Below are 24,361 nucleotides of genomic sequence, written 5' to 3'. Positions count from 1 at the left end.
TACCTTACAGAATTCTCCTGCCTGGTCTTCAGACTCTTTTGCCTCCCATATAACCTTCATAAAAATGTACTCCCTTGTCATTCTGCAGCTACTCAGAGAAAGGCTTTGTAAGTGAAGAAAGCAAATACTGCATGCCTAGCCTTACGTAACAACTGGAATCACCACAATATTTTTATCTGCATTTATTTTGGGAGCAAAAAGTTGTGTTGGGTGTGTTTTTCTTTGGGTTTTTTTTTTTGTTTGTTTTGTTTTTTTTTACTGTGTATATGTATGGCCTCCCCCCTTTACTTTTTTGTAGGTTGCTCACTGGAAGTTTTATTTATGTCATGATGGACCTTTCCACACCTCCCCATGTAAATGTTATCCTTTCAGTTTTTCCCCAGGCCCCCAATGACTATAGAGCATTATCTCTTTCTCTTGATAAATCCCAAGCTCACTGGTAGACAGATAAGAAGTATGTGGGTTCTCCTAATAGCTCCAATATTCAAAGATGTCACTAACCTACTGGTATTGCCAAACTTCGATCCAAGTCTAAACAGCAGTGCAGATTTTCATGAAAACTCTTGTACCTGATTACTAATATCAGGCTGATCAGCTACAAGCCAGTACTGCTAGATGTAGTGATTCTGGTGGTAGTAGATACATTCTTCTGTACACTGAGGTGAGACACTCCTGTACTACAACTCCAGATTGAATTTTTATATTGATTTTCCATGGAAGTAGCTGTCTGCCATCTCTGCTGGTCACTGCAGGTGTGCAACGTTGTTCCTCTTAACAGTTGTTGCAGGTTGTTCAGGACTGGAAGTAGAGCTCCAACAAATACTACAGGCCTGTGAAATGTAATGCAAAAATAGCCACAGAAGTAGCCGCTCTTCTTCTAGCAAGATCCTTGTATCATTACAGCAGTTAAGAGTGACAGTCTTCCATCCTCCCCAGATCCTGCTTGCCTGCCAATACGTCTGGAATACCCTGCTTGTATTAATGATACTCTCTCCAAGTTGCTTGGTGATGGTTTGGAAATTTGTTTGAAAGCAAGACAACTTGACAGTGAATTCTGGCTTTAAAAAAAAAAAGGAATATTTGTGTGTCAAAGTGAAAGAAATTATGGGAGTTTGACCCAATTTTGACCCAAGTCTTAAAATTCCAGTAGATCTTGATACATTTCTCTGCCAGCCCTGATAAACAGCCTTTAATGCTTTGAGCCAGCAGTGAAACATTTTTCCCATGGGTACCTGTGCAGAAAGTTGTACATTTTAAAAAAGATCTCAGAGTGGCATGGATGTTCTGATTTACAAGGGGGACAGACCAAGTCACTGTTGATAAAGCAGTGTAAATGCCCCTCTTTCAGTTCAGTTAATTTTATCTGGATGAACAGGAAGAGGAAAACCCAACCCCAACCCCCCCCCCCCCCCCATTAAAAAAAAAAAAAAAAGGGAGAGAAAAAACTTTCCAGATAGACACGGTCTTAAACACTTGAAAAATCCTGTTGGTACATTAAATGACATGTGGATCATTCATGTTAAAACTTGAATGCCTTCAGTGTTTGTAAGGAGGGTTGACTTTAGAAGATGATTAACTAAAAAAAATTGTTACCAGCTTCTAGATATCTGAAGACATTGTGTAAAGAGTGAGTGGGAGTTGTGGTTTTGTAAAATCTGTGAATCATTAATTGGCATTTACATGCATTTATCCCAGTTGCCTTTATAATCCTGATGGACTCAAACTTGTAACACTTGAAGGCAATGGGAGCCTTGCAATTTGGCACTATTCACTAAAGATGAAATCTTGGGTTGTGTTATGGTATGGCTTTGGCATACTCTCCTTTCTTTAGAAATTGAACTGTATCTTTTTAACAGGAGCTCCTGCTAATTGCTCTCAAAGTCAAAATAGGATGTCTCTGTCTCTTCTAGCACAAATACATTGCAGTAATAGAGTCTGTTTTTCATGGACAAGGACAGTTTTATAGTAGCTAAAATAATGTGTTTAGGAGGTAGGGATGTGTCAGGCATGTGACAGGTAGGCTATGAATATTTTATTCATGATTTGATTTTTAAATGTTCCCACAGTAGAAGGCCTGAGGGGGGAACACTGTGTGGGATAAGATGGCATAATTTTGCAAATATACCTCAGAAGAACTTCCCCTCAGTTACAGAAATAGTCTTCTAGCATGGAGACTGAGTATTACCTATTCTTATGAAAGCCAGAGAGACGAGAGATGCTTGCTCACAATTTTGGCAATTGGAGTCCTTTGTAAGTCCTGGAAGTGCATCACAGCCCATCTGCTGCATTTGTACCACAGAAAACTGCTTTTTGTAGCAGCTGTGCTTGGATCCTTGAATTTGACAGTTTCTTCCACTTGCTACTTCCCTCCCTATCATCAGTCTATGCATGCAGTAGCCCCTTGGACCTGTGCTACAGAACTGAACCTTGGGCATAGACAAGGTTTCACTCCAAAAGACAAATGGATTGTCCCTTTTCCTGGTCTTCTCTTATCCTCTCCCCTACCCAATCAGAGGTTACAGTTGAACTGGATAGTCCCTCAAGAGTGTTTAGTGGATGTGCTACATTGGCTTATATTGTCATCAGAGGGGATTGCTGTGCTTTTTGTGGGGTCCAGAATAAATGATGTCCAGTACAGATGTGAGCAAGGATGGGTGGCGTATACAGAGTATTCGGGGAATCCTCCCTAAACCCCCAGGGGTGACCAACCTGTGGCTCTTCAGAAGTTAATGTGTGTCTCCTTGAATCTTTGCACAAGCACAGTGACCAGCTTCCAGATGGAGGTGTATTTCCAAATTGAAGCTGGTCACTGTATGCTTGTGCAAAGATTCAAGGATATGCATATTAACTTACGAAGAGCCGCATGTGGCTCCGGAGCCACAGCTTCGTCACCCCTACTATAGGCCATTACTCCTTCTGATCTTCTCATTAGTCCAGTGATGCTGCATTCGGCACAAAAAAGACTGTAATCCTTTCAGGAGTGTTTTCAGTGCTCCTTTACAAAATGCAGGTTACATACTTGTGTTGCAACCTAACATCATTGTTAGTAGCTTGCATACTATTAACAATGTCTTCCTGAATTTCCCAGAGATAATGAGCTGTGTTAGTCCAAAGTTGAACAGAAGATGGGATAGATTTGCACCTTTTATAGACTAAATCAGAGATGCATAAGCTTTTGAAAGTGGCAGCTTACTTCATCAGATGCTAAGAAGGGATTTCACAAATCCTCTGTCTTCTCCAGACCAAATCCCTGCCTCTCCAATTTGGTCTCCCTTACAGCATACTATCCCAGACTTAGTCTAGCAGCTACCAGACAGTATAATCTTGAAGGAAATTCCTACTGTGAGGGTATTGTTGAAAACTCATTTACTTGGTTTTCCAAGCATATTCACATGCATTGCATCTTTTCATGAGGACTGTCCTTTTTCATTCACTACTCTGAGGGTACTAGGAGAGCTTCATTAGCTATATCATTGGGAAGGGCTTCAGTCTATTCACTCCAGAAAAGATTCTTCCTATTGGAAGCACAGGAGTTTAGGTAGAGATAGTGACACTGTTTGTCCTTGTGAACCATCAGCTCCACTGTGGATATAAGCACTGCTGGCTTTATTCAGCTCTGTGGGGATTCCTGTAAACAACTGCTTCAGTATCCCAGCACATGGCCATCCCTTTCTCCCCCATCTCAGAAGAAAGTGTTTATTTGTTAGCTTAATTAATTTTGCTGACACCAGAAGTTACTAGTCTTGGATGAGCATCATGGACCAAGAGTCATTCAGTCCCTGCACAGATGTCTCCAGATGAAATCAATAGCGTTTGGGTCACCTGTTCACATTCTGGATAACCAAAGATTCCCAGACCTGCTGAGAAGGGATGAGCTCTCATTGAGCGAGATGATAATCATTTTGTCCTGAATTAACTTTTGTTGATATTTTCTTCACCTATAAATTAGAAGACTTGGGTACTGCCATGGTCTGATTTCTCCCTCTCCCCCCTCCCCCCCCAATTTCAAAGAAATCAGACTGTTGCTACCAGACCCTTGCTTTCTAAATTTTCAAAAGGGAGAAGTGGAGGGACAAGTTGCATCTCAAATATCTTCCAGTGACCATTGATGCAGCAAATGGTGACAGCCATTGCATGGAGGAAATTACTGTAGTTTCACTCTTCAGGGATCCCTAAAGAGGTCCAAGTACCAGAGAAGCTCTCCCTTTTCAAAGAAGTGGTCGTGTGAGCTCTTCAACTTGAAAACAGATGAGGCGGGACACTCCCTCAAGGACTTGCATACAACATAAACAGGTCTATAACATGGCTTTTAGACAGAAACAGCATAAACCACAACATCAGTAACAATAATTCTGTTCTCAGTATACAAGGATGGAACTGCCTAGGAGGTGTCAGATTTCCAAGGAGGAAAACTTAAGCCCCTGTCTACATCTAAGTAACTTACTCAAGCATTGTATAGATTCCCTTTTTATCATACTCTTTCCCTTTGGGATTATTTTACGAAAGAAAGAAGATCTATTTTGGACTCGAAATAAATCGACACCTTTGTTGGCAAGATTGAGTTCAGAATGGTGTCTTTGTGCTTCTATCATCTTGTCCTTGGATTTGAAAGCTTGGTAGACTTCTCTTGGTCTTCAGGGTGCTAATTTCTGTATTGTAGTCTACCTCATCCACAGAAGGCATCTCAGTTTCTGAGTCAGCTTTTTCTGTTACTGAGTATATATAACGTTTGTCTTCTCAACTGGATTTGGAATTTTCAGACTCCGTCAGTCGTGGCACTTGCAGGAAGCTGGGAGTCTTAAGTATTCCTGTACTTGAATAATAGGCTCACTTGCAGGAAGTTACTCTAGCAATGATCTTTCATTCAGCAGACTACATCTGTTTGTTTGTATAGACCTGAAAATAAACAAAGATAAGTTGATACTAATTCCAGCACAGAAACATAGGAACCATAAGCACATGGCTTATGTATTAGTAGAAATATTTTGGGCCATTTTAGCACCCATCTATAGGCTTAGCTGAGAATGCTGTTAAGAGATTGTCACTGGTAGGTAGGTCACATGCTGTCCTATACTTTTGTGACTCTGGTTCAGACTTCTTTTTATTTTTCCATGCAAGCGTGGTTGAAATCAGTACATCAGTCAGCCAAATTTCAGTTGGATGTGCTAGTTCACATTCGGTCACTTGTTGTGCTGTCATCTTTGTTGGGGCCATCCACAGTCTGCGTCTGCTTCCATCCAACATTTTAGTGATGAATGCCTCCGCCTTTTGTGTATGGAGTCTACCTAAACAATTTACAAGTGGAAGATTTATGATTCCTCAACAAGTGAAATTACGCGTGAATACTCTAGAGTTCAGGCATCACTTACGGAGCATGGCTGTTCAGTCTTCCTCCAGGCCAGTGATATTCATCATCATTTGACTAGAAAAGTGAAGTCAATGACAATGATAGCAGAGCAAGATCTGTTTGTTTTATATCAAGAGGGTATGTGACTGGAACCTCTCGAAGTCATTTCTTGGCAGATGCACAGCAGTTAGTCTACTAAATATATGGAGTGTATTGGCAGATCAACTTGGGTGACTGAGTGAGTGGTCCATAAATGATTATTTTAACAGCATTCCTCAAGTGAGGTTTCTCCACTGTGGACTTCTCTGCCACCATAGGAAACAGGAAAATGCTGTTTATGTGGTCCAAAAGAGGGTTAAAGCTCAGGATCCGCTTCAGGTTCATTCCTAATTTCATGATCCTTAGGTCTTCATTTTGCACTTCCTTTGATTCCAGTAATGCCAAGAGTTCTGAGGGAGCTCAAGTAGGGCTCAGCCAACATACTGATAGTACTGGACTAGGACAGCTGTGGTACTTAAACTTTAAATCTCTGTCCAGCTTCTGATATTCCCATCTATTTCAGTACATGGCAGGACTACAACCTTGTCCTGCATCTTGATCCATGTACTGTCTGTTTCATGATGTGGATAGTAGCTTTCTCACTTCCTCAAAAAAAAGAATGTGAGGGCCTCAGAACATGTACACTCAGTAGATACACTTAATAGAAAAGATTCTGGCACATATACATATTCTGTTAAAAGGAAGCAGTTTCCATTATGGGAGTAAGTGCCAGCTGTTGTCTCCTAGAACTCCCAATTCCTGCTGTTCTAAACTGCCTAGATTAAAGAACTCTGGGAAATAATAAAAAACATTTGAGTTTTATCTATTAGTGATTTTTGGCTCTGTATCGTCCTAGTTGGGGTTATTCCATGTTCTCTTACTCCACATTGGCCAGAATTTTAAACGGTCAAGTTCCACCACCTGTTGGAAGACGTAGTCCTGTTTTGATCTAAATACTGTTTTAAGGGACATATTATTAGCCCTGCTAATTGAACTCATGGCTGATTTCTCCTTTTTTCACTTCTCTTGGAAAAAATTTGGTAGATAGCTTTGACCAGTAGGATGAGGGAGTGTAGAAGGTCAAGTTGGCAGGACTTCCCTGTTTCCATGGTCTATGCTAAAATATATAAAATCCCCAGTGAAAAGACGGATATGTCTGCCTGTCTCCTAAGGGCAGTTGTTAAGATATACTTGGTTGAAAAGAAAAAATAATAATTATTCTCATTAGAAATGCTGTTGTCTCTAAAGAGCTGTGAAGAAAATTAGATCACTTATTTGAGGGAGACTATGGTAGAATATTATAAGTGCTATATGCTGTTATGTCTTTTGCCTCTGCTTCTCTCTCTCTCCCCCCTGTCCTAACTTTTGTGAATGCAGGAGCCCATCAGTCAATCTGAAGACTAGGGGATTCTTTTATTATGAGAAGAGCTGTTTGCAATAAGTTCTAATGGTCTTACTATTTGCTCTCAGATGTACTTTCCTTTGGGGGGGGAGCTTTTCTTATTGATCTTTTGCTCGAACTCCATTAAATCTGACCAGTAGACACAACAGTACCTGACTTTGAACTGAATATAAGACAAAGCTGATTTATTGTACTTAACCAAAATATCAAGATATCTTGCCTTTGTTTACTGATAAAACAAGAGGCATGTTTATATGCTTTGTTTACTAAATAATTTGAGACACTGAAAATCGAAGATTGAGCTTTGTCTGCATTTATGTGACCCCTGACACCTGTGTTCTTTCAAAAAGTGATTTAAATATTGTGAAATGTAACTTTCAGACTCTCCTAGTGAATGACTGTAATATTTACAAGTAACATTTAAAACATTTCACTGATCAAAGTGATTTGCCAAAGATAGATGTTAAAAGAATGTTTGCTTATTAAGTTTGATGCAAGTAATTCCTGTTAAACTGACAGCCACAGTGTTATTTGATAACTGCTGACTGGTTTTTTAGTTCTGGTTTTGGTTTTTAAGTCCAATTCTCTCATCACATGTACTTTAATTGATAGAGTTTTTTTAAATGTTGGGTATAGATGTAGTAGGTTGTCATAAAGATAGGATAGAACATTAACCCCTTAGTGTGTAAGAAGCTTCAGAGCATCATCCCATTGGCTGCACTGCATATTTGGCACCATTAATTCCTAGTATCAAGTAAAATAACATGTGGCTAGGGGCATACAAATGTGTTTACTCTTAAACCCCAGAACAGTTTTTTACCATTTTGTAGTTGGGTAGTTAATACAGCAGAAATTAGTTGCAATTAATCCTAGCAACTCCTAGTCTATTAAATATAAATTGTTTTTAAGTGGGTCTTTATATACTGGCTTACTGGGTTTTTTTGTTTACCATAGTTAAAAAGAAAAGGATTTGCCACACCCACTATACAGTATTTGAAGGCATTTGTAGACCTAAATTCTCTTTTTCCTTGACTTTGTTTCTCAGACCACCAATTCTCCCTAGTCCTTCTCCTTCAAAATCCATTCCAATCCCACAGCCCTTCCGACCAGCAGATGAAGACCATCGGAATCAGTTTGGGCAACGGGACCGCTCTTCTTCAGCACCCAATGTGCACATCAATACAATAGAGCCTGTCAATATAGATGTAAGTATCAATAAAATGGATTGAAATAGTGGAGCCTTATCAGCTTGCCTAACTCATGCCTGTGTATAATTTTTAACATAAACACACAACTGTTACTTTTTTAAATAAATACATGCTGATCTACCTAAGAGTTCATAAATTTTAAATAGCAGGAGAGGAAATGTTGGTAGCCCAGAGATGGGGGAAAAAAATCAAACAACCTGTTTCAGATAACAAAAACTCTTTTTGATAGCCATATCCTCACTTCTCCAAACAACCAGGATGCTACAAACAATTAGTCATTTTTAAATTCGGTCTCCAAGCTATTGCTGTTATGTGCACCTGTGTGTGAACCTGAAAAGACAAAGCAAAATAACGACAACTTTTTCAAATCATGCCAAGGATTAAAAGTACTGCTTATCTGTGAATCCTTATATTACTTTTAACAGAAAAGATGGTTTACTGGATGCTGGTGTTTGAATATGTCATCCTTGACTTGCTCTCTGAGCCTCGATAAATTGCTACAATGAATGTTTTGATTTTTTTTCCATACAGTTTTTGATATTTTTGAAGACTGAATTTTAATATGAATGAAAATGGAGGCCATAAGATTGTGCTTAATCAATTTCTAAACAGTCTTGGCCAGCACTCTACAAACTATTGTTCACACTGCTACCCCTCCTCCCCCCCGTTTTAAATACCATATTTTATTGATTTTAAGATGAGGACCTCCCTTCTCCCCTCCCATTTAACATGGTGGGGAAAGGCCCTCATCTTAAAATCACATATGACAGCAGTGGGAGGGGCAAGCAGCTGCTTTCACTCTGGCTCCAGTCTCCACCCAGGGTTGCTACAGCTGCTGTCTGCCTTTCCACTCCCTCCTGCTGCTTCTGCATCCTGCAGTCTCCCCACTGCAGGCTTTTCTCCCCATCTTCCATCCCTCCACACACTCCATGCAGCCTTTGCTCCCCTGCCTGCCCCTCTGCTTCCCCACTTCTCCTCCCCCCTTGCTTTTGCTACATGCTGGCAGGCTCTGTACACATTGTAGCCTGGGCACTGAGTCCAGCCCCACAGCAGTAGTGCGTAGCCCATATGGCTGCTACATGAGCTGGATAGGGGTTGTGCTGAGACTATTGTGTGGAGCAAAGATAAGGGGAGGGGGAATGAGGGGAGCAAAGGCTGGAGAGGGAGTGGGGGGAGAGTAGAGGCTGGGGGACAGTGGGGGGACAGGCACAAGCAGGGGGGCAAGCTGCTTGACCTCCCCACACCACCTACACTCCTGCTACATGCCCCTCTTTAGCAGTGGGAAAGATGAATTAAAGATGACCCTCCAGTAATTAGATTCTATACATGGAAAATGATAACACATTTATAAATTTTACATGTATAGGATCTAATTGTTGGGGGTTGTCTTAAACTCAGGGTCATCTTAGATTCAGATAAACACACAGTTCCTGCCTGAATCTTGATTTTTTTAATAGCTCCCTTCACCATATGTGTATTCTAGTTTTGAGTCTGCCGTTTGAAATTTACTGAGTTGTCATTTTACATAGTCTTAAGGTCTACCTAGATATTCAGATGTGCAAAATCCTTTTTTTACCTCTAACTTGAATCATAAGCAAAGTTAGTATCTCCTGGGTCACCATGCCTCCAGATTTAAAAGACGTTGATGAAAACTGACCTGTGAAGGGAACTTGCTTGATTTTTTTTTTCTCTGTTTAGAAAATTGCTTTCTTAAGTCTATTACCAGTTGTAAAATTGCATTTTTAGGTTGTTAGTCTGGATATTTTGTAGCAGATGTACTCAGTGAATACTGTATTATAAGCTAAAAGAACCTATTAAAATTAATGAACAACTTTAAAAAGAACTGAATTAATTTGGTGCAGAAATCAGGAACCTTTTTACAAGTAAAAAATAGAGGTTATTTTAGTCCATTTCTTCAACATAAGGAAGTCATGTCCTATCATCCTGTATGACAGTCATAACCATATTATGTTGCAGGCAACTAACTGGGAAAATGATTATCAGTTCTGGTTCAATATTTCCCCTTGCATGTTGACTTAATTGGAAGTTTAAATCAACACCTTCAAGTAAACCTGTCTTTTAACTAGCCCATATCTCAAGATAGCATTGGGATTCACTTTTAAAGTAAATAGGTTTTAAAGTAAATAGGTTTGTGTCTGTGTATTTTTTTTTTCTGTATTATAATTATTAGCTTGTAAGATCATCAGGGTGGTGACTGTCTTACTCTCTGGACAATACCTGGTATGGTGGTGGATGGGACTGCAATCTTAATTGTAACTTCTAGGGCAGCACTACTGTGAAATATTTGTATTTGTTATACATATTTGTGCTTTTGTTTGTAGGACTTGATTAGAGACCAGGGGTTACGAGGAGAGGGAGGTAAGTAATTTTAAAGAATTCTCTGTTACTAAATATAATTATATGATTGCTTTGTCCCTCCCTTTTGTACTACTTACTTCTGCAAAACAGAGAGCGGGAGATCTCAACAAAGCAACCAGTATATTTATACTTGCTTGTCTATGATGTTTAGCATCTTTCTGATAAAGATTTATCATTCACCAGTCATTCTGGGAGTGGGGGAGACAGAAGGAGGAAAGGCTATCCAAGAGGAGAAAGGGTATCCCTCTCATCTTGATGGAGTCCTGGGGAAATGTCCCTGTGCACACACATACTCCTTAACTTCACACTCTGCACACAAAGCCCCTTATGCCAGTCATTATCCTTCCACCTAAGGAGGCAACAGAGGCTTCCTTTGAAGCCTGTCAACATGGTTTGTGAACTGGCCACATTAATTGCTGCATCCTCTAATCTAAATGGCATGAGATACTCCAGTTCTTCTCCCCCTCTGCCCCTTGCTGAAGACGCTGCTTTGCTCTACTGCATGCCTTTGCTAACCTTGGAAACAAGTAATTAGGACCTCAGATTAAAGCCATGTCTTTTGTAGGCCCTTCAGTAGCACTGTTATAGACAGTGTAGACAGCCTTAACTTTCAGTTACAGCAAAACTCATGACAGAAGGTTGTCTTGCTGTTCTTTGCATGTCACACATGGCCTGCAACATCTGCTTTCTGCAAGAAGAACTCTTAAGTGCTGGTTGTCAGGGTACAGGATCTGTCTTTGTTGTATTTAGTCACTTGAAAATGACAAAGCTGTTCCCTAAGAGGACAGGCATATGACTATTTCTCTAGATCCAAATAGTCAACCAGCATGTTGTCTTCTGTTAACTATGACTTGCTTCACCTCTCAGTGAAGTCTTAGTTATGCTGGTGCATTCTACTGCACTTTCCAAGGTCTTGCACCTTAAGCCATTGGCATTCTTAAATCTGCCATCTGTATCTGTTAACCAGAAAGGTGGTGGCTGGCTAATGCTTTGTGTTTGGAGGAGTTACGGTTTGTTATACCATATATAAATATATTTTCCCCCCCCCTCATTTAAATACGTAAATGTAACTGATTAAGAACTTGCCAGATTTTACTATCTTGTATGTTTTGGTAAGGTGTGGCTTTTCACAATTCTGGCCATTTTTGTCCAGTGTTTGAATGTTGTATTATCATGTCAGTTTTAACTTTTGTCATAAGCTGTGTGCTTGGCATCTGAGGACAATGTCAAAACCCATTTTTTGAAAAAACATTTAATAAATATTTTTCCTTCAAAGTCCAAAAATCAATCTGTAATAGGAGTCAAAGCATCCTAGTTATTTCCCATGACTTCTTTCATTTCTTCTGTGTGTCTGTCTTTCTGTCTCTGCCTGCCCGTCTCTTTCTCTCTAACAGCCCCTTTGAACCAGTTGATGCGCTGTCTTCGGAAATACCAATCCCGGACTCCCAGTCCCCTCCTCCATTCTGTCCCCAGTGAAATAGTGTTTGATTTTGAGCCTGGCCCAGTGTTCAGAGGTAGTTGGGCTCTTCTTTCTTGTTTTCACCCAGAACAAAATAAATAAAACCACAGATGCTGTTTATGTCTCACCCTCACAGTGTGTGTATGTAAGTGTGTGAGTTTATCAGAACACCTCAATTTCTTGCTTGGCCTGGCTGGAATGCTTTGAATGTGCTTTTCACACATACTCACTTCCACCCTTATACATTTGGAAACTATTGTGTGTTAAATTTGACTTAAAGCTTCTCAATCAAGGAATTTCAGAGTTGAGGTTTCTATATATAGTCCTTATTGTAATTTATATAAACAGAGAGTCTTGGATAGTGAACTGTTGTTAAGAACATAGTAACATTCTTAACTTGGAATTTCCTTGACTATTTAAGTCAGTTTAGTGTTCTAATAATTTTCAAAGTTTAATATTCTCTGTTTTTAAAAAGTACTCTGAGAAAGAGAGAAAATACAAATTACAAACATTTCCATTGTTATCTTCTTAGCTTTTAAGTTTCTGGAGATCACATATTGTGTCAACTTGTGTATGTTTTGAGGGTTCCATTGGTGTTAAATTGGGGTTCTAGGTAATCTGGACCAGATTAGACAATAGTGCCAGTTGAGGTACTGTGTAAACTCCCATTGTACTCGGCATTCATTTGTGTACTGATATTGCTATACAAGACCTGTCCATTTTAATATCTCATCAGGTCAGGGGGTCTTTCAGGCTTGAAGCTGTCAATGAGTCTTTTTTTGTTGATTGCCCAAAATCCTAGCTAAAACGAGAAAAATTATATGTTAAAAATACCAGTTATTAATAACATGAAATATTTTTTCTGTATATAATGTACCTCTGAGTATATGAGTGGCTGCATGGTGGCACATGCTTTTCAAACGTTACTTTTTTGGCTGCTTCAGAGATTTTTATTTCAGAATACCAAGAGCTGCTCATTTTATGGACTAAACACTTGCCAGATTATTCCAAAGACTTTTGGAAAATTAGGTATTTGCAACCCAATTCTCATTCAATGGAGCTGGCTAAAAAACAGGAACATTTTAAATTTAAATCAGTAAATGTAACTTCAAATTCTAGGCTAATGACTTATGGAAGATACAGTTGGGTATTGGTGAAATAGCCAACCTATAAGTGGAAAACTGGGCTTCCGTTATATTTACAGATTACCTACAATAGTTTTACCTGTTCTGGAATCATATTTCCTAGAGCAGTGCAAAACAGCTGTTTCATTTCGATTTTGGATTTGTCTGTTTCACAGGACAGTAATTCGTTTTGGATCACTGTTCCATTTTGATTTGGTTGAATCTGTTTCAGAGTTTCGATGCTGTTTTGGTGCTGATTCGGATCAGCCAGGCAGAGGCAGGCACAGCCGGGTGGCTGCAGGTTCTCCCACGGCTTCTCTGGCTCTGCATGCCTCTCCCCGGTTGGTGGGGGGGCAGGCTGCGGGCTGTGGGAGAAGCCCCCATGGCAGCCTCATTCCCCGGCATTTAAAAAAGAAGAAGAAAAAAAAAAAAAAAGAAAGAAAGAAAAGCCTTGCACTCAGTGGCTGTAGCAGCAGTGACTGGGGCCTCTGAGGGCTTGTGGCAGAGCCCCCCTGCACAGTGGGAGGCAGTGGGGATTCCCCCCCCCACCTGGAACCTGCATGGCAGCTACCCCATGGTGCAGGTGCAGCGCAGCTCGTCGTAGTGCTGCGCACTGTTTGGGAGCTGGGGCCGACCAGTGCTGGGCTTTAGCTGACAGGTGCAGCTGCAGCTCCCAGATGGCACGCGGCGCCCTGCCAAGACATGCTGCACCCGTGATGTGACAGCTGCCACGTGGGTGTCAACCAGGAGGGGTGATCCCTGCTGCCCCGTGCTGCACGGAGGGCCTCTGCCAACGAGCCCTCAGAGGCCCTGATCACTGCTATAGCCGGTAAGTACAGTGCTGGGGCCGGACAGGGGATGGGGCCAGGCATGGCAGCCATGGAGCCTTATTCCCTGGCTCCTCCGGCTGTGACTGCCTCTGTTCCGGCAGGGGGAGCTGTGGGAGAAGCCCCCATATCTGCCCTGCCCGGCCCCATCCCTTGCCTTGCCCCATGCTCCTGGCACTTTAAAAGAAGGGCTGCGGGGCTGTGCCAGACTATTCCCAGGGTGCACCTCTGAAACATTTCCAAAACATTTCAAATGATTTCATTTCATTTTAGAGGTGTTTTGGAGCCTTCCATTGTGTTTCAGATTCAGTGTTTTGGGTGCCAAAATGGGCCAAAACACCTAAAATGGAATGGCTGCCAAAATTTTGCACAGCCCTAATATTTCCCACTAAAAGATGCATTGCTTTTTCTATATCTTGTATTTTAGGTTCTTCTAATTATACTTATCTCCCTTAATAAGAATATAACTGCTGCACAGGGAAGGAAAGAATACATGTATTGTACCATTTCCTCAAACCCCATTATAGTAGAAAGCATCTGTAAAATACTTGGGGACTTGCATGGTGATTTGCAATAATTAGCAGAGCAACACAAACATAAGAGGTAGACTTGCGTTCCTCCTTCACATTGGGAGTGTCAGTATGATCTCGTTAGTAATTATGATGCTATATTAAAAAAACAGTATCTAGTCTGAAGAATTCTTTTCATAAAAAAAGCATTGAAGCTCTGAAACAGTCCTGTTATTTTTCTGCGTCATTTTGTTAACACAAACTGTATACCAGACCAATGGATTGTTTATTTTTTAGTTAATATAATAAGGTGTAGGTGGCTAGCTAAAGTACTTTTTCTTTTGAATTCCCACTACACTCTAGTTTGCTATTAATAATAAGTGCTCTCTACTGGCAGCTAGCTTTGAAACAGCCAAATATTTTTAGGTGGCACTTACGAACTGTATTAAAATTTTTTTCCCAGCTTTCATGTATAGTTGTATTTTAATCCAAATTTGTTGTGTCCTGGCTACTATTGGTTAGCAAGAGCAAGTCTGAAAAGCTGGCTGTTAAGTTTAAGTATTATTTTTCTTAACAAGAAAGCTGGAAACATCAAAATATCTATTTGTCCAAAGAGAGATTGTTGTTCAAATAATCCAATAACAAACCATTGGGAGCTATCTAGTACACAAATGTTTGCTATAAACTTTACTGCTTCTTGATGTTTAATACTGCAATACTAATTCATATGTTTAATACAGTAGTCCAGAAGTTCATATTTCCTCACTCAGAACATGTACATTTATATTTGGAGATACTGTATCTGAAACACAATTTCTGTGCTTAATATTTTTTTAAAATTATATAACTGTCTTTTTAATACTTTTACATAAAATTCATTTATTAAATTTCTCAAATGTAGGTTCAACCACGGGCTTGTCTGCCACACCTCCTGCCTCATTGCCTGGGTCCCTCACCAATGTGAAAGCATTACAAAAGTCCCCAGGACCACAGAGAGAAAGAAAGTCATCCTCATCTTCAGAAGATAGGAATAGAATGGTAAGGGGCAGATTAGCTGTGTTTTCCTCCTCTTACAAAGGTGTCCTTATTCTTATAGCTTCTCTTTTATGAAGGATATCTAAAATTATTCTAGAAATAGTTATTGAAGGAATTGCATGCTCTAAGCTAGTAAACAACAGGGCAACATTAAATAACTAGGACTGAAGTAGGAATCATTTATATAAAGTTTTGCTAGGTAGCACGCAAAAGACTGTGTGTGTGTGTGTGTGTACATTTGTTAATGCAATGCTGATATCCCTTCAGTGAAGTTGCTTACATTGTCTTATCATTTTCACAAATATTGGCTTCCTGATTCTCTAATGTAGGCTAATCCTCTGAAAATAACATTTGAAAAAAAATCACAATTTAAGCATTATTTCTCTGAAATTCCTATCCCTGAGATTTCCATTTATTACTAGGAAATTTTCAACTTTATTAGTGACTATTATCAAAATCTGATTCCTTGATAACTGCTATGGTAGGAAATTACTTGATGTACCACTATGCTGAGGGTACAGTATGTACTCAGCTGGAAAAGAGTAAAGACTAAATTATAAATCAAATATTATTAATGACTTGCTCTGGAAATGCTTTCAAACTACAGTTTTAAATGATACACCCTGTTGAGGCACTCATATTAAAAAGGAACATATACAGCTTTGAGAAAGGACAGGGTGGTTTTTATATAATTTTACCACAATTGTGTTTTTCTTTTTAAAGAAAACCCTTGGTCGACGGGACTCAAGTGATGATTGGGAAATACCAGATGGACAGATTACAGTTGGGCAAAGGATAGGGTCTGGATCATTTGGAACAGTCTACAAGGGAAAATGGCATGGTATGTTGCCAACATGGCAAACTGGTGTTCTCGAGCATCATGAAGGAAGCTGTTTAGATATTTTGATTTATTTTTAGCAAAGCAGTAGTTTAAATATGAGAAATTGGGGCTTCAAATTAAGAAACTGTTCTTTTGCTCCCAGTAATGAATAACTAATTATCATCTAAAGATGAATTCTAAATGCCAGCGAGCCTGAGGTGTCAATCTGACTGTATGAGAAACTCCAAAGAAAGGGAGAGGAGGGTGGGGTTTGGAAATGTTAGCGTCAATATCTGTTAGTAAAATGAGAAATTATCCATTCCTTTGAATTTTTATGGAAGAGTTGCTCCTCCTTTTTTTTTCTTCATGTTAAAGGCTTGATGACTTTAGGGAAGGCTACAGGATAAAATATTTTATTTTTTACTTTTGCTCTATTTTGTATTACCTCCACTGAATAATCTGTTTAAACTGTATATCTTTTTTTTTTTTTTAATTGCTGTTTTAAAGGTGATGTGGCAGTAAAAATGTTGAATGTTACAGCACCCACACCTCAGCAGTTACAGGCCTTCAAAAATGAAGTAGGAGTGCTCAGGTAAGGAAATATAAATTATCAGTTTGACATTAGATCATCCAGCTGATGCTGTTTCAGAATCATTATTCTTGTGTGTTCTGCCTAGAACAGTAGTTCCCAACCCTTTTTGGACCAGGACCCAATTGTAAACATTGATGGCCGGTCCCAACCTAATGCCCCTCACTCCTGATCCACTGCCCCCAGGCCTCAGCATGTGGGGGAGGGGGTGGGTATGTGAGGCATGGGGGACCCCAAGTAGCCCCTTGCAAGCTGGAATCCTGACAGCCTGCAAGGGACAAGCCACTATTTCCCACTTTTTTCTCTTTAAAAGGAGAATCCATTTTTAAAGTTCATTGATCCATTTTTGAAGTTTATTTGTTTGTGACCCACTTATAGTTGTTACCCACAGATTAAGGAACACTGTTCTTATTTTCCAAAATATAAAGAAGTGGAAATTATTATTTGTATTTTTGGAACGTATTTTTCTAGCCACCGCTATGCTTTCCTTTCTAGACATAAATCTGAATAGTGACTTGTACAATGAAAGCAATCTAGAGAACTGTATACTTGTTTGTTTTCTAATACATTTAAAGGGAGCTACCATATCTAATTTGGATCAGTGGGGGCCAGCCTTTTTGGCAGGCATGCTGCTGATTAGCCCGACATCCTTACCAAGTGCCACTGTTAATCCCCTTCTCCTGCCCTATCTGCTGCCCTGCCTCCTTCCTGCCTGATCTGCTACTGCTTTCTGCTCCCTGCCTCACCTGCTCTGTGCTACATAGAGGCTGCTCTTGCCACTCGTAGCACGCATTCTGCAGGTTAGCCACCCCTGATTTAGATAGATAGTTCAGTTCAAGTTTGTCATCGATTTTTTTCAGTGAGTTTTCTTCCACAGGAAAACAAGACATGTGAATATCCTACTCTTCATGGGTTATTCAACAAAGCCACAGCTGGCTATTGTCACACAGTGGTGTGAAGGCTCCAGCTTGTATCACCATCTACACATCATTGAGACCAAATTTGAGATGATCAAACTCATTGATATTGCACGGCAAACTGCACAAGGCATGGAGTAAGTATTGTGTTACTTGTTTGTAATGAACTTCGAGATGGTATTTGCTCTTTTCTTTGTTTTTTCTCTTACTCCAAGTGCAGTTAACTAGTTTTTATCTCTGTACTGAGGCCGGAGTCCTCTCCCTGTGTATTGCTGCATTTTGTGACAGTACTCTTATTTCTACTCAGTAGATATTTAAAATAGACCTTTTTAATATGCTTTTATTGTAAGCGTGGCTGTTGGCAACTTAGTTCAAGGGGTAATTACTTCTAACATAAAACAGTTTTCAGTTTGAAGCAAGGTCAAGTAGGTTAAGACCCAGAGTTAGATTGTGAGCTCTGTGTGTGCGCCAGATTTCTGGACAGTAAAACAAAATAGCTGATGAAGTATAAGGGGTGGGGTGGGTGGGTGGCAGCGGTGGTTGTTAGTTTCATTGTTTTGCTTGAAAGAGCCATCAAGGGTAAACTGTAGTTTTCCTGCTTTCAGTAGTATTTATGTGTTGAACACACAACAGTTTGTTGCTTCAGCTGAATAAAGTGTATACTTTCAGCTACTGATGAATGAAATGGGTGCTTGACTATCTGTTCTAAAATATTCTCTTTTTCCTTTCAGTTACTTGCATGCCAAGTCAATCATCCACAGAGACCTCAAGAGTAATAGTATCCTTTCCCAAAGATGTAAATTTGGAACATGAAAATAAGCCCTTTTTATTCTGCCAGAAATGAATGAACGTGAAAATCAGCTCACCTGCAGAAATGTTAAAGGAGAGTCAACATTGGGTGGGAATGGGTAACAATGTGAGGAGCAAAATACAAAAATATTCTTTGTGCCTTTTAACATGATTGTAAAGAGAAAACAAGTTTTGTAGAAGTATCCCAGTGAATTTCAGATACCTCTGCCAGATACCTCATGGAAGGGTTGTGCCAACTCATCTATAGACTTGCAGTTATATGCAGCTCTTTAAGGACTTCACATTTTTAATATAATCATTTAGGGCCTAGTTTATTAATACTATCATTACTGCAAGCTAGAATGTAGCACTTCACAGACACTGGTTGTTTGGACTCTAGATATATATGAGGATTGACTACTTAGTTTTTTATACTGTTCATGGATGGTGCCAATTGATAACAGCTAACATTGCAGGTATATAGAGTTATTTAATATATATATGCTTATAGGGAACATTAGGAACTATACTTTTTTACCTTAACTTCTTTATAGATATATTTCTTCATGAAGACCTCACAGTAAAAATAGGTGATTTTGGTCTAGCCACAGTGAAATCACGATGGAGTGGGTCCCATCAGTTTGAACAGTTGTCTGGATCTATTCTCTGGATGGTAAGTAAAGGGCGGTATGTAGGTAATGATTTCAGAATACTTGTCCCAATTTTCTTTCTTTAACCAGAAGTCTCAAAACATCTCTCAAGCAGACAGACCATACAAACCTAATGTCAGCTGACAAGGTTATATTTTAATACTAAACACTAAATTAATACTTTAATTTGTTCTTTAAATGCATCTTTAAGACATCAGTGAAATCTGAAATATTCTCTCACATTTGTTTAAAAATAATAGGCTTCTGAATTTAATCTATTCAAGTGTAGCTACTCTGAAGAGGCTGTGAGAGATTCAAATCCAATGATCTCTTCAGAAGAAATGTTTTGATGATCGTATGTTTAGCCCAACTTCTTCCCTTCTAAGTACCTTTAAGATTTTGATAGGTGTGATGGTTCTTTACCACTATTGTAATTTCACTTTCCAAAATGACTTCTCAATCTGTAATGGGGTCAGTTTCCGCCATATAGTACAGTCATGACCTCACCCACTTAGAGAGCCAGCAGATTTTGAAATTTATCCACCATGTATTAATATTTTAAGTCGAATTGCATATGTAACCAACAGTGGACCAGGAAGCCTTTAAGTTTGGACACTAAAGGAACCTAAAATTAAAAGAACAGCTGTGCATGGCACCCTCTTGCTGTATTTTATAGTTTTAAAAGCAAAATTTTACATTTGTTTTGTGAAATGGCATTTTAATACTGTGAAGTGAATACTAACTCTGTCCTTTATGGTACAGGCACCAGAAGTAATTAGGATGCAAGATAAAAACCCATATAGCTTTCAGTCGGATGTATATGCATTTGGGATTGTTCTTTATGAACTGATGACTGGGCAGTTACCGTACTCGAACATCAACAACAGGGACCAGGTAAAGAGAGCTTGAATTTGGGGAGGTTTTCATTGCACTTTCTCACTTGTTTGTTGTAGGCTAACTGAAACATAGAATTAATAGAGGCTTGTGAAATGAGCCTTCACGTCCTTTTTCAGATGTCCCTTCTCATCTTTATACACCCTCTTCAGCCATGTAGCGTCAATCTGTCTACTACTTCTGATCATTTTTCCCCCTCCTACTGCAGGTATGGGTTTTCTGATTCTGAAAAATGTGTGTCAGGAAACTGGTTAACGAGGGAACTGGTTACTTATGGTAACCTAGTTTAGTTCTGAAAAAGGGAATAACAGGCATAAGAAATAGTCCAAGAGAAGAATTGAGGAGATGGCAATGTGGCCATGACATTTAGTATCTGATATTCATTTTGTGCTTGGGAAGTGTACGCAGCAATTCATTGAGATTCAGGATTTTAACATCGTCCATGTAATAATGTTAAGTAGACTTACCTGTTTCTTATCCCATCTTCAAATTATGCTAGGAAGTTATTTGTGTCAAGGTCTTTAGTGAAAACTATCCAGGATCTGAGAGATAATATTTGTAACATTTTGTGTTCATGCCCCTGTATTTTCAGTATCTACACTTGAGAAATGCAGTCATAACAATGTTAGTCTGAAAACATAATGTAATATGGCTGTTTCAGTATACATCAGGACACTTCATCAACTCAAAGTGACTTGCTTGTATTTGTATTTCTATGTGTTCTGTGCGTCTGAAGGAGGGAGAATGCCTATGTTCCCAGCCAGCTGGTTGTAACCAGTTACCAGCTGTACTTAGGCCTATTTCACATAAACCATTTGAGAGCCTCATGAATCCTTTGTGTCTGGTGGCAGGGTGACATGAGTGTTGGAACAAATTTTAAGCCACATGCAGCTGACATGTAAAATACAGTGAAATGCACTAGATTTATTTACCTCTCCCCATTGACTGGAAGGGATATATAAACCTCTCTCTCTCCACACATTTAGGTCACAGTGAAAACATGCTGCTAGCATGTTCTAGCTGAGACAGGAAACGTCTAGTCTAAGTTTTACAATGAACATCCTCACTTGTTCTGGGATGTAGTTGCACCTCAGTGTTCTTCTGTACTCCAGTCACTTTTATAGATTATTCAGGCCTGTCCTATGGAAATCCTCCTCTGTTATTAATGTTGTTTAAGCCTTTCATCTCAAAGAAAAAACATTCTCCTCGATGGTGAAAAGTCTGTTGTTTTGCAGCAGAAACGAGAAACAGAATAGGCAAGTCTTCATATTGTACATAGTTGGTACTTAAGGGTTTCAAAGGGTGTTGTGGAGGAGCTTTGGGTTGCCTCCTAATAGGAGTACAAAAGTGCTTGGATTGAATGGAAAATTAGAAACAATTCTCTGTGTAGTTTGTTTCATATAAATTCTTTGCCTTGGAAGCAAGACATGAAATAGTTGCATATCTTAAAGTATAAGGAACAGTGTACCTGCTGTATGGATAGATTATATGTTACAGCATCGCTTCTTGGCCATGTAGTCTAGCTCAGGTCAATTCAATAGAGGAGTGAGCTTGCTCTCTCTCTCTCTCTCTCCCCCTTATTCTGGGCATGCATCACGTTTGAGCTTGGACACTTTACTTGGCAACAGAATGTGGACCAGTTTGTCTCTTGTTGGGCTATCAAGGGGTCACTCTACAAGGTAGAATATGGACAACTAGTCCTAAATGTGTAATTCCATGAGGGGCATCGGGTAGCAGGGAGGAAGTTAATATCTGGTGTCACAGTGTTTTTGTTGCTGACAGGTGTTTCACGCTCAGCCCTAAGATGGCCATATAATTTTGTGCTTCCAAACTGTTGTTATAATTAAAAAAAAAAAAAAAGGACCTGATGGCCTTTGTTACTGCTTTGCCTTTAAACAACCTGGCCATAAAGGTCATATTGTCCAACGCCACCTGCCCCCCTTTTTTGTTGGCGGTGACAAGTTTGCTGAGGATCTGGCTTGCTTTGGTAAGATAACAAGCCCCGCTTTTAAAATCTCTGAAGCTCCTGAGCAAGGCAAGTCTTTACAATCCTGGAGGATGGGGGGAAATCTTTGAAATTTCTCCCTATGATGCATGTTGGGGGAGCATGGTATTACCTCTCCATAGAAAAGATCATGTGTTTTTGCTGTGGCAGCCCCACTTCACCTGGCCTAGGGAAGAAGCAGGTTGCTGCAAGAATGGCTTCACCCACACAGGGGGAGGACAACCATACCCCAGCCCAGGGTGAGGTATGGTACAGAATAAGTGAGGTTCCCAGTCTACACCCCTGCTTCTGCTGGGGCTGCTAGCACTGAGAAGGTAAACTCTCATGCAACCCACCCAATCCCTTCAGGAGAAATCCCAATTCCTACTGCTGGTCCTGAACCATAAGAACAGGAAAAACCTGCCCTAGGCAGCCCAAAATCATCCCAGGACTTTCATAGGTTATAAGGCTAGAAAGGACCTTGGAAGATCATTGGGTCCAGCCCCCCTGCACCAAGCAGGAAAGACAACTGGGGGTCAGGTGACCCCAGCGAGGTGACTGTCCAGGTCTCCTCTTGAAGATTTCCAGGGTAGTTGATTGCACCACCTCTGGAGGGAGTTTATTCCACAGTCTGGACACCCTGATTGTGAAGAAGCTTTTCCTAATGTTGAGCCTGAATCAGTCTTCCAGGAGTTTGTGGCCATTACTTCTAGTTTTCCCTTCGAGTGCCCTGGTGAACAGTTGCTCACTGTGCCCTTGCTGTACTTCCCTAATGTAGCGGTCAGCTGCTACCAGGACCCTCTCAGCCTTCTTTTCTTCAGGCTGAAGAGGCCCAGATCCCTCAGCCTTTCCTCATATGGCTTGCCGTGTAAAGGGTGTCGTTCTCAGGGCTGCACTGTGCTCTGCCTGTCCCCACTCACCCCAGTTCCTGGGCTGCATTGTGCCGTGGTGCAGGCTACTCATGTCAGCTGCTCCTGGGGCCGCTGCAGCAGGGACTCGGGGGAGTAGCAGCAAGCGGAGCCCTGGGTGGTGTGGGACACAGTGCAGCTTGTCTGCACTCACCCTAGCCCCTGCTGCAGCGGCCCCGGGAGTGACCAGCGCCCACTGCAACGAGAACTTTCGGTGCAGGGTGGGGGGAAAGCACACCTCTTGCTACTTCATGCCCCCTGGGAGGGCTGGGGGGCTGTGTCAGGCTTTTCCCAGGGGCATGTGCCCCTGGATTTGCACATGGGATGACAGCAGGCTTCCACTGCAGGCTGGGACCGGCAGCAGCACCAGGCTGATTCTTCCCAGCTCTTGGAGCAGGCATGCCGAGTGCTGGGAACAGCCTGGCTTACATACCTAAAAGAGCAAGATTACAACTCGGAGTACAGACCTAAAGATATTACTGAACTTCTACGCTTCATCCTCACACACAACAACTTCACTTTCAATAACCAACACTTCCTCCAGACCATTGGCACAGCTGTGGGCACCAAAATGGCCCCACAATATGTCAATCTTTTTATGGGCCACCTGGAAGAAGAATTGCTCAAGAACTGCACCATCAAACCTGTGCTGTACTTAAGATATATAGATGACATGTTCATCACTTGGACCAAAAACCTGCAATCTGATTGATACCACCTGAAGAATTGTTGCAGTACAAAAAGAAAATGCCCATGAATTGCATACCATTAGTGTGCATTCCATCTTTCCCTGGAACCTATATGGAAAATCCTCAAACAATTGCAACCCATGGTAGAAGAAGATCTAATTATTAAAGAAATCTTCCCAGAACCACCCATCCTAGCCTTTAAACAACCACCAGACCTCACCATCACTAGAAGCAAACTTCTTACAGCCCAAAACACACCGAATGGATCCAGACCATGCCAGGACAAGAAATGTAAAACCTGCCAACAAATCTCTACTACCCCTACAATAAGTACACCCCACAACAGAACCATCACCATTCCTGGATCTTACATCTGCACCTCCAGAAATGTATTAAATCTCATCCAGTGCCCTAAATGCCCTTATGGAAAATTTGTAGGAGAAATCAAACAACTGTGTACCAAAATGAATGTACACGAGAACCCAGTTACCTATGGGTGCACACTTCTCCCAAGACCATCACTCTCTCCTCAGTCTCTGAGTTCTACTCCTCAAAGGGAATTTACAAAACACCTTTTGAGGATGAACCTATGAACTTCAAATCATAAATCTATTGGATACAAAAAATCATGGCCTAATATAGACATTGGATTTCATAGATTTCATAGATATTCAGGCTGGAAGGGACCCCGGAGGATCATGGAGTCCAGCCCCCTGCCTAGGGGCAGGAAGTCAGCAGGGATCATAGGATCCCAGCAAGATAGACATCCAAAAGTGTCTTGAAGGCATTCAA

At 40.5% G+C, this 24,361-nt stretch overlaps 1 protein-coding gene across 3 annotated transcripts in view; it reads left to right on the top strand.

Moving 5' to 3' along the window:
- BRAF (B-Raf proto-oncogene, serine/threonine kinase) overlaps positions 1–24,361 on the top strand; it is a 161,321-nt gene that overhangs the window by 117,356 nt on the left and 19,604 nt on the right. For all 3 annotated transcript variants that reach the window (XM_019489347.2, XM_019489346.2, XM_014608758.3), the window contains exons 8-16: positions 7,834–7,993; positions 10,339–10,375; positions 15,196–15,332; positions 16,053–16,170; positions 16,657–16,741; positions 17,616–17,792; positions 18,387–18,433; positions 18,999–19,117; positions 19,857–19,988. In XM_019489347.2, the coding sequence (XP_019344892.1) occupies positions 7,834–7,993; positions 10,339–10,375; positions 15,196–15,332; positions 16,053–16,170; positions 16,657–16,741; positions 17,616–17,792; positions 18,387–18,433; positions 18,999–19,117; positions 19,857–19,988 (1,012 nt within the window). The remainder of the gene's footprint in view (positions 1–7,833; positions 7,994–10,338; positions 10,376–15,195; positions 15,333–16,052; positions 16,171–16,656; positions 16,742–17,615; positions 17,793–18,386; positions 18,434–18,998; positions 19,118–19,856; positions 19,989–24,361) is intronic.

This window comes from Alligator mississippiensis, chromosome 4, assembly GCF_030867095.1.
Source record: "Alligator mississippiensis isolate rAllMis1 chromosome 4, rAllMis1, whole genome shotgun sequence".
In the NCBI taxonomy this organism is placed as follows: Eukaryota; Metazoa; Chordata; order Crocodylia; family Alligatoridae; genus Alligator; species Alligator mississippiensis.
Note: the sequence above shows the minus strand (reverse complement) of the source record. Positions and strands in the feature narration are given on the sequence as shown.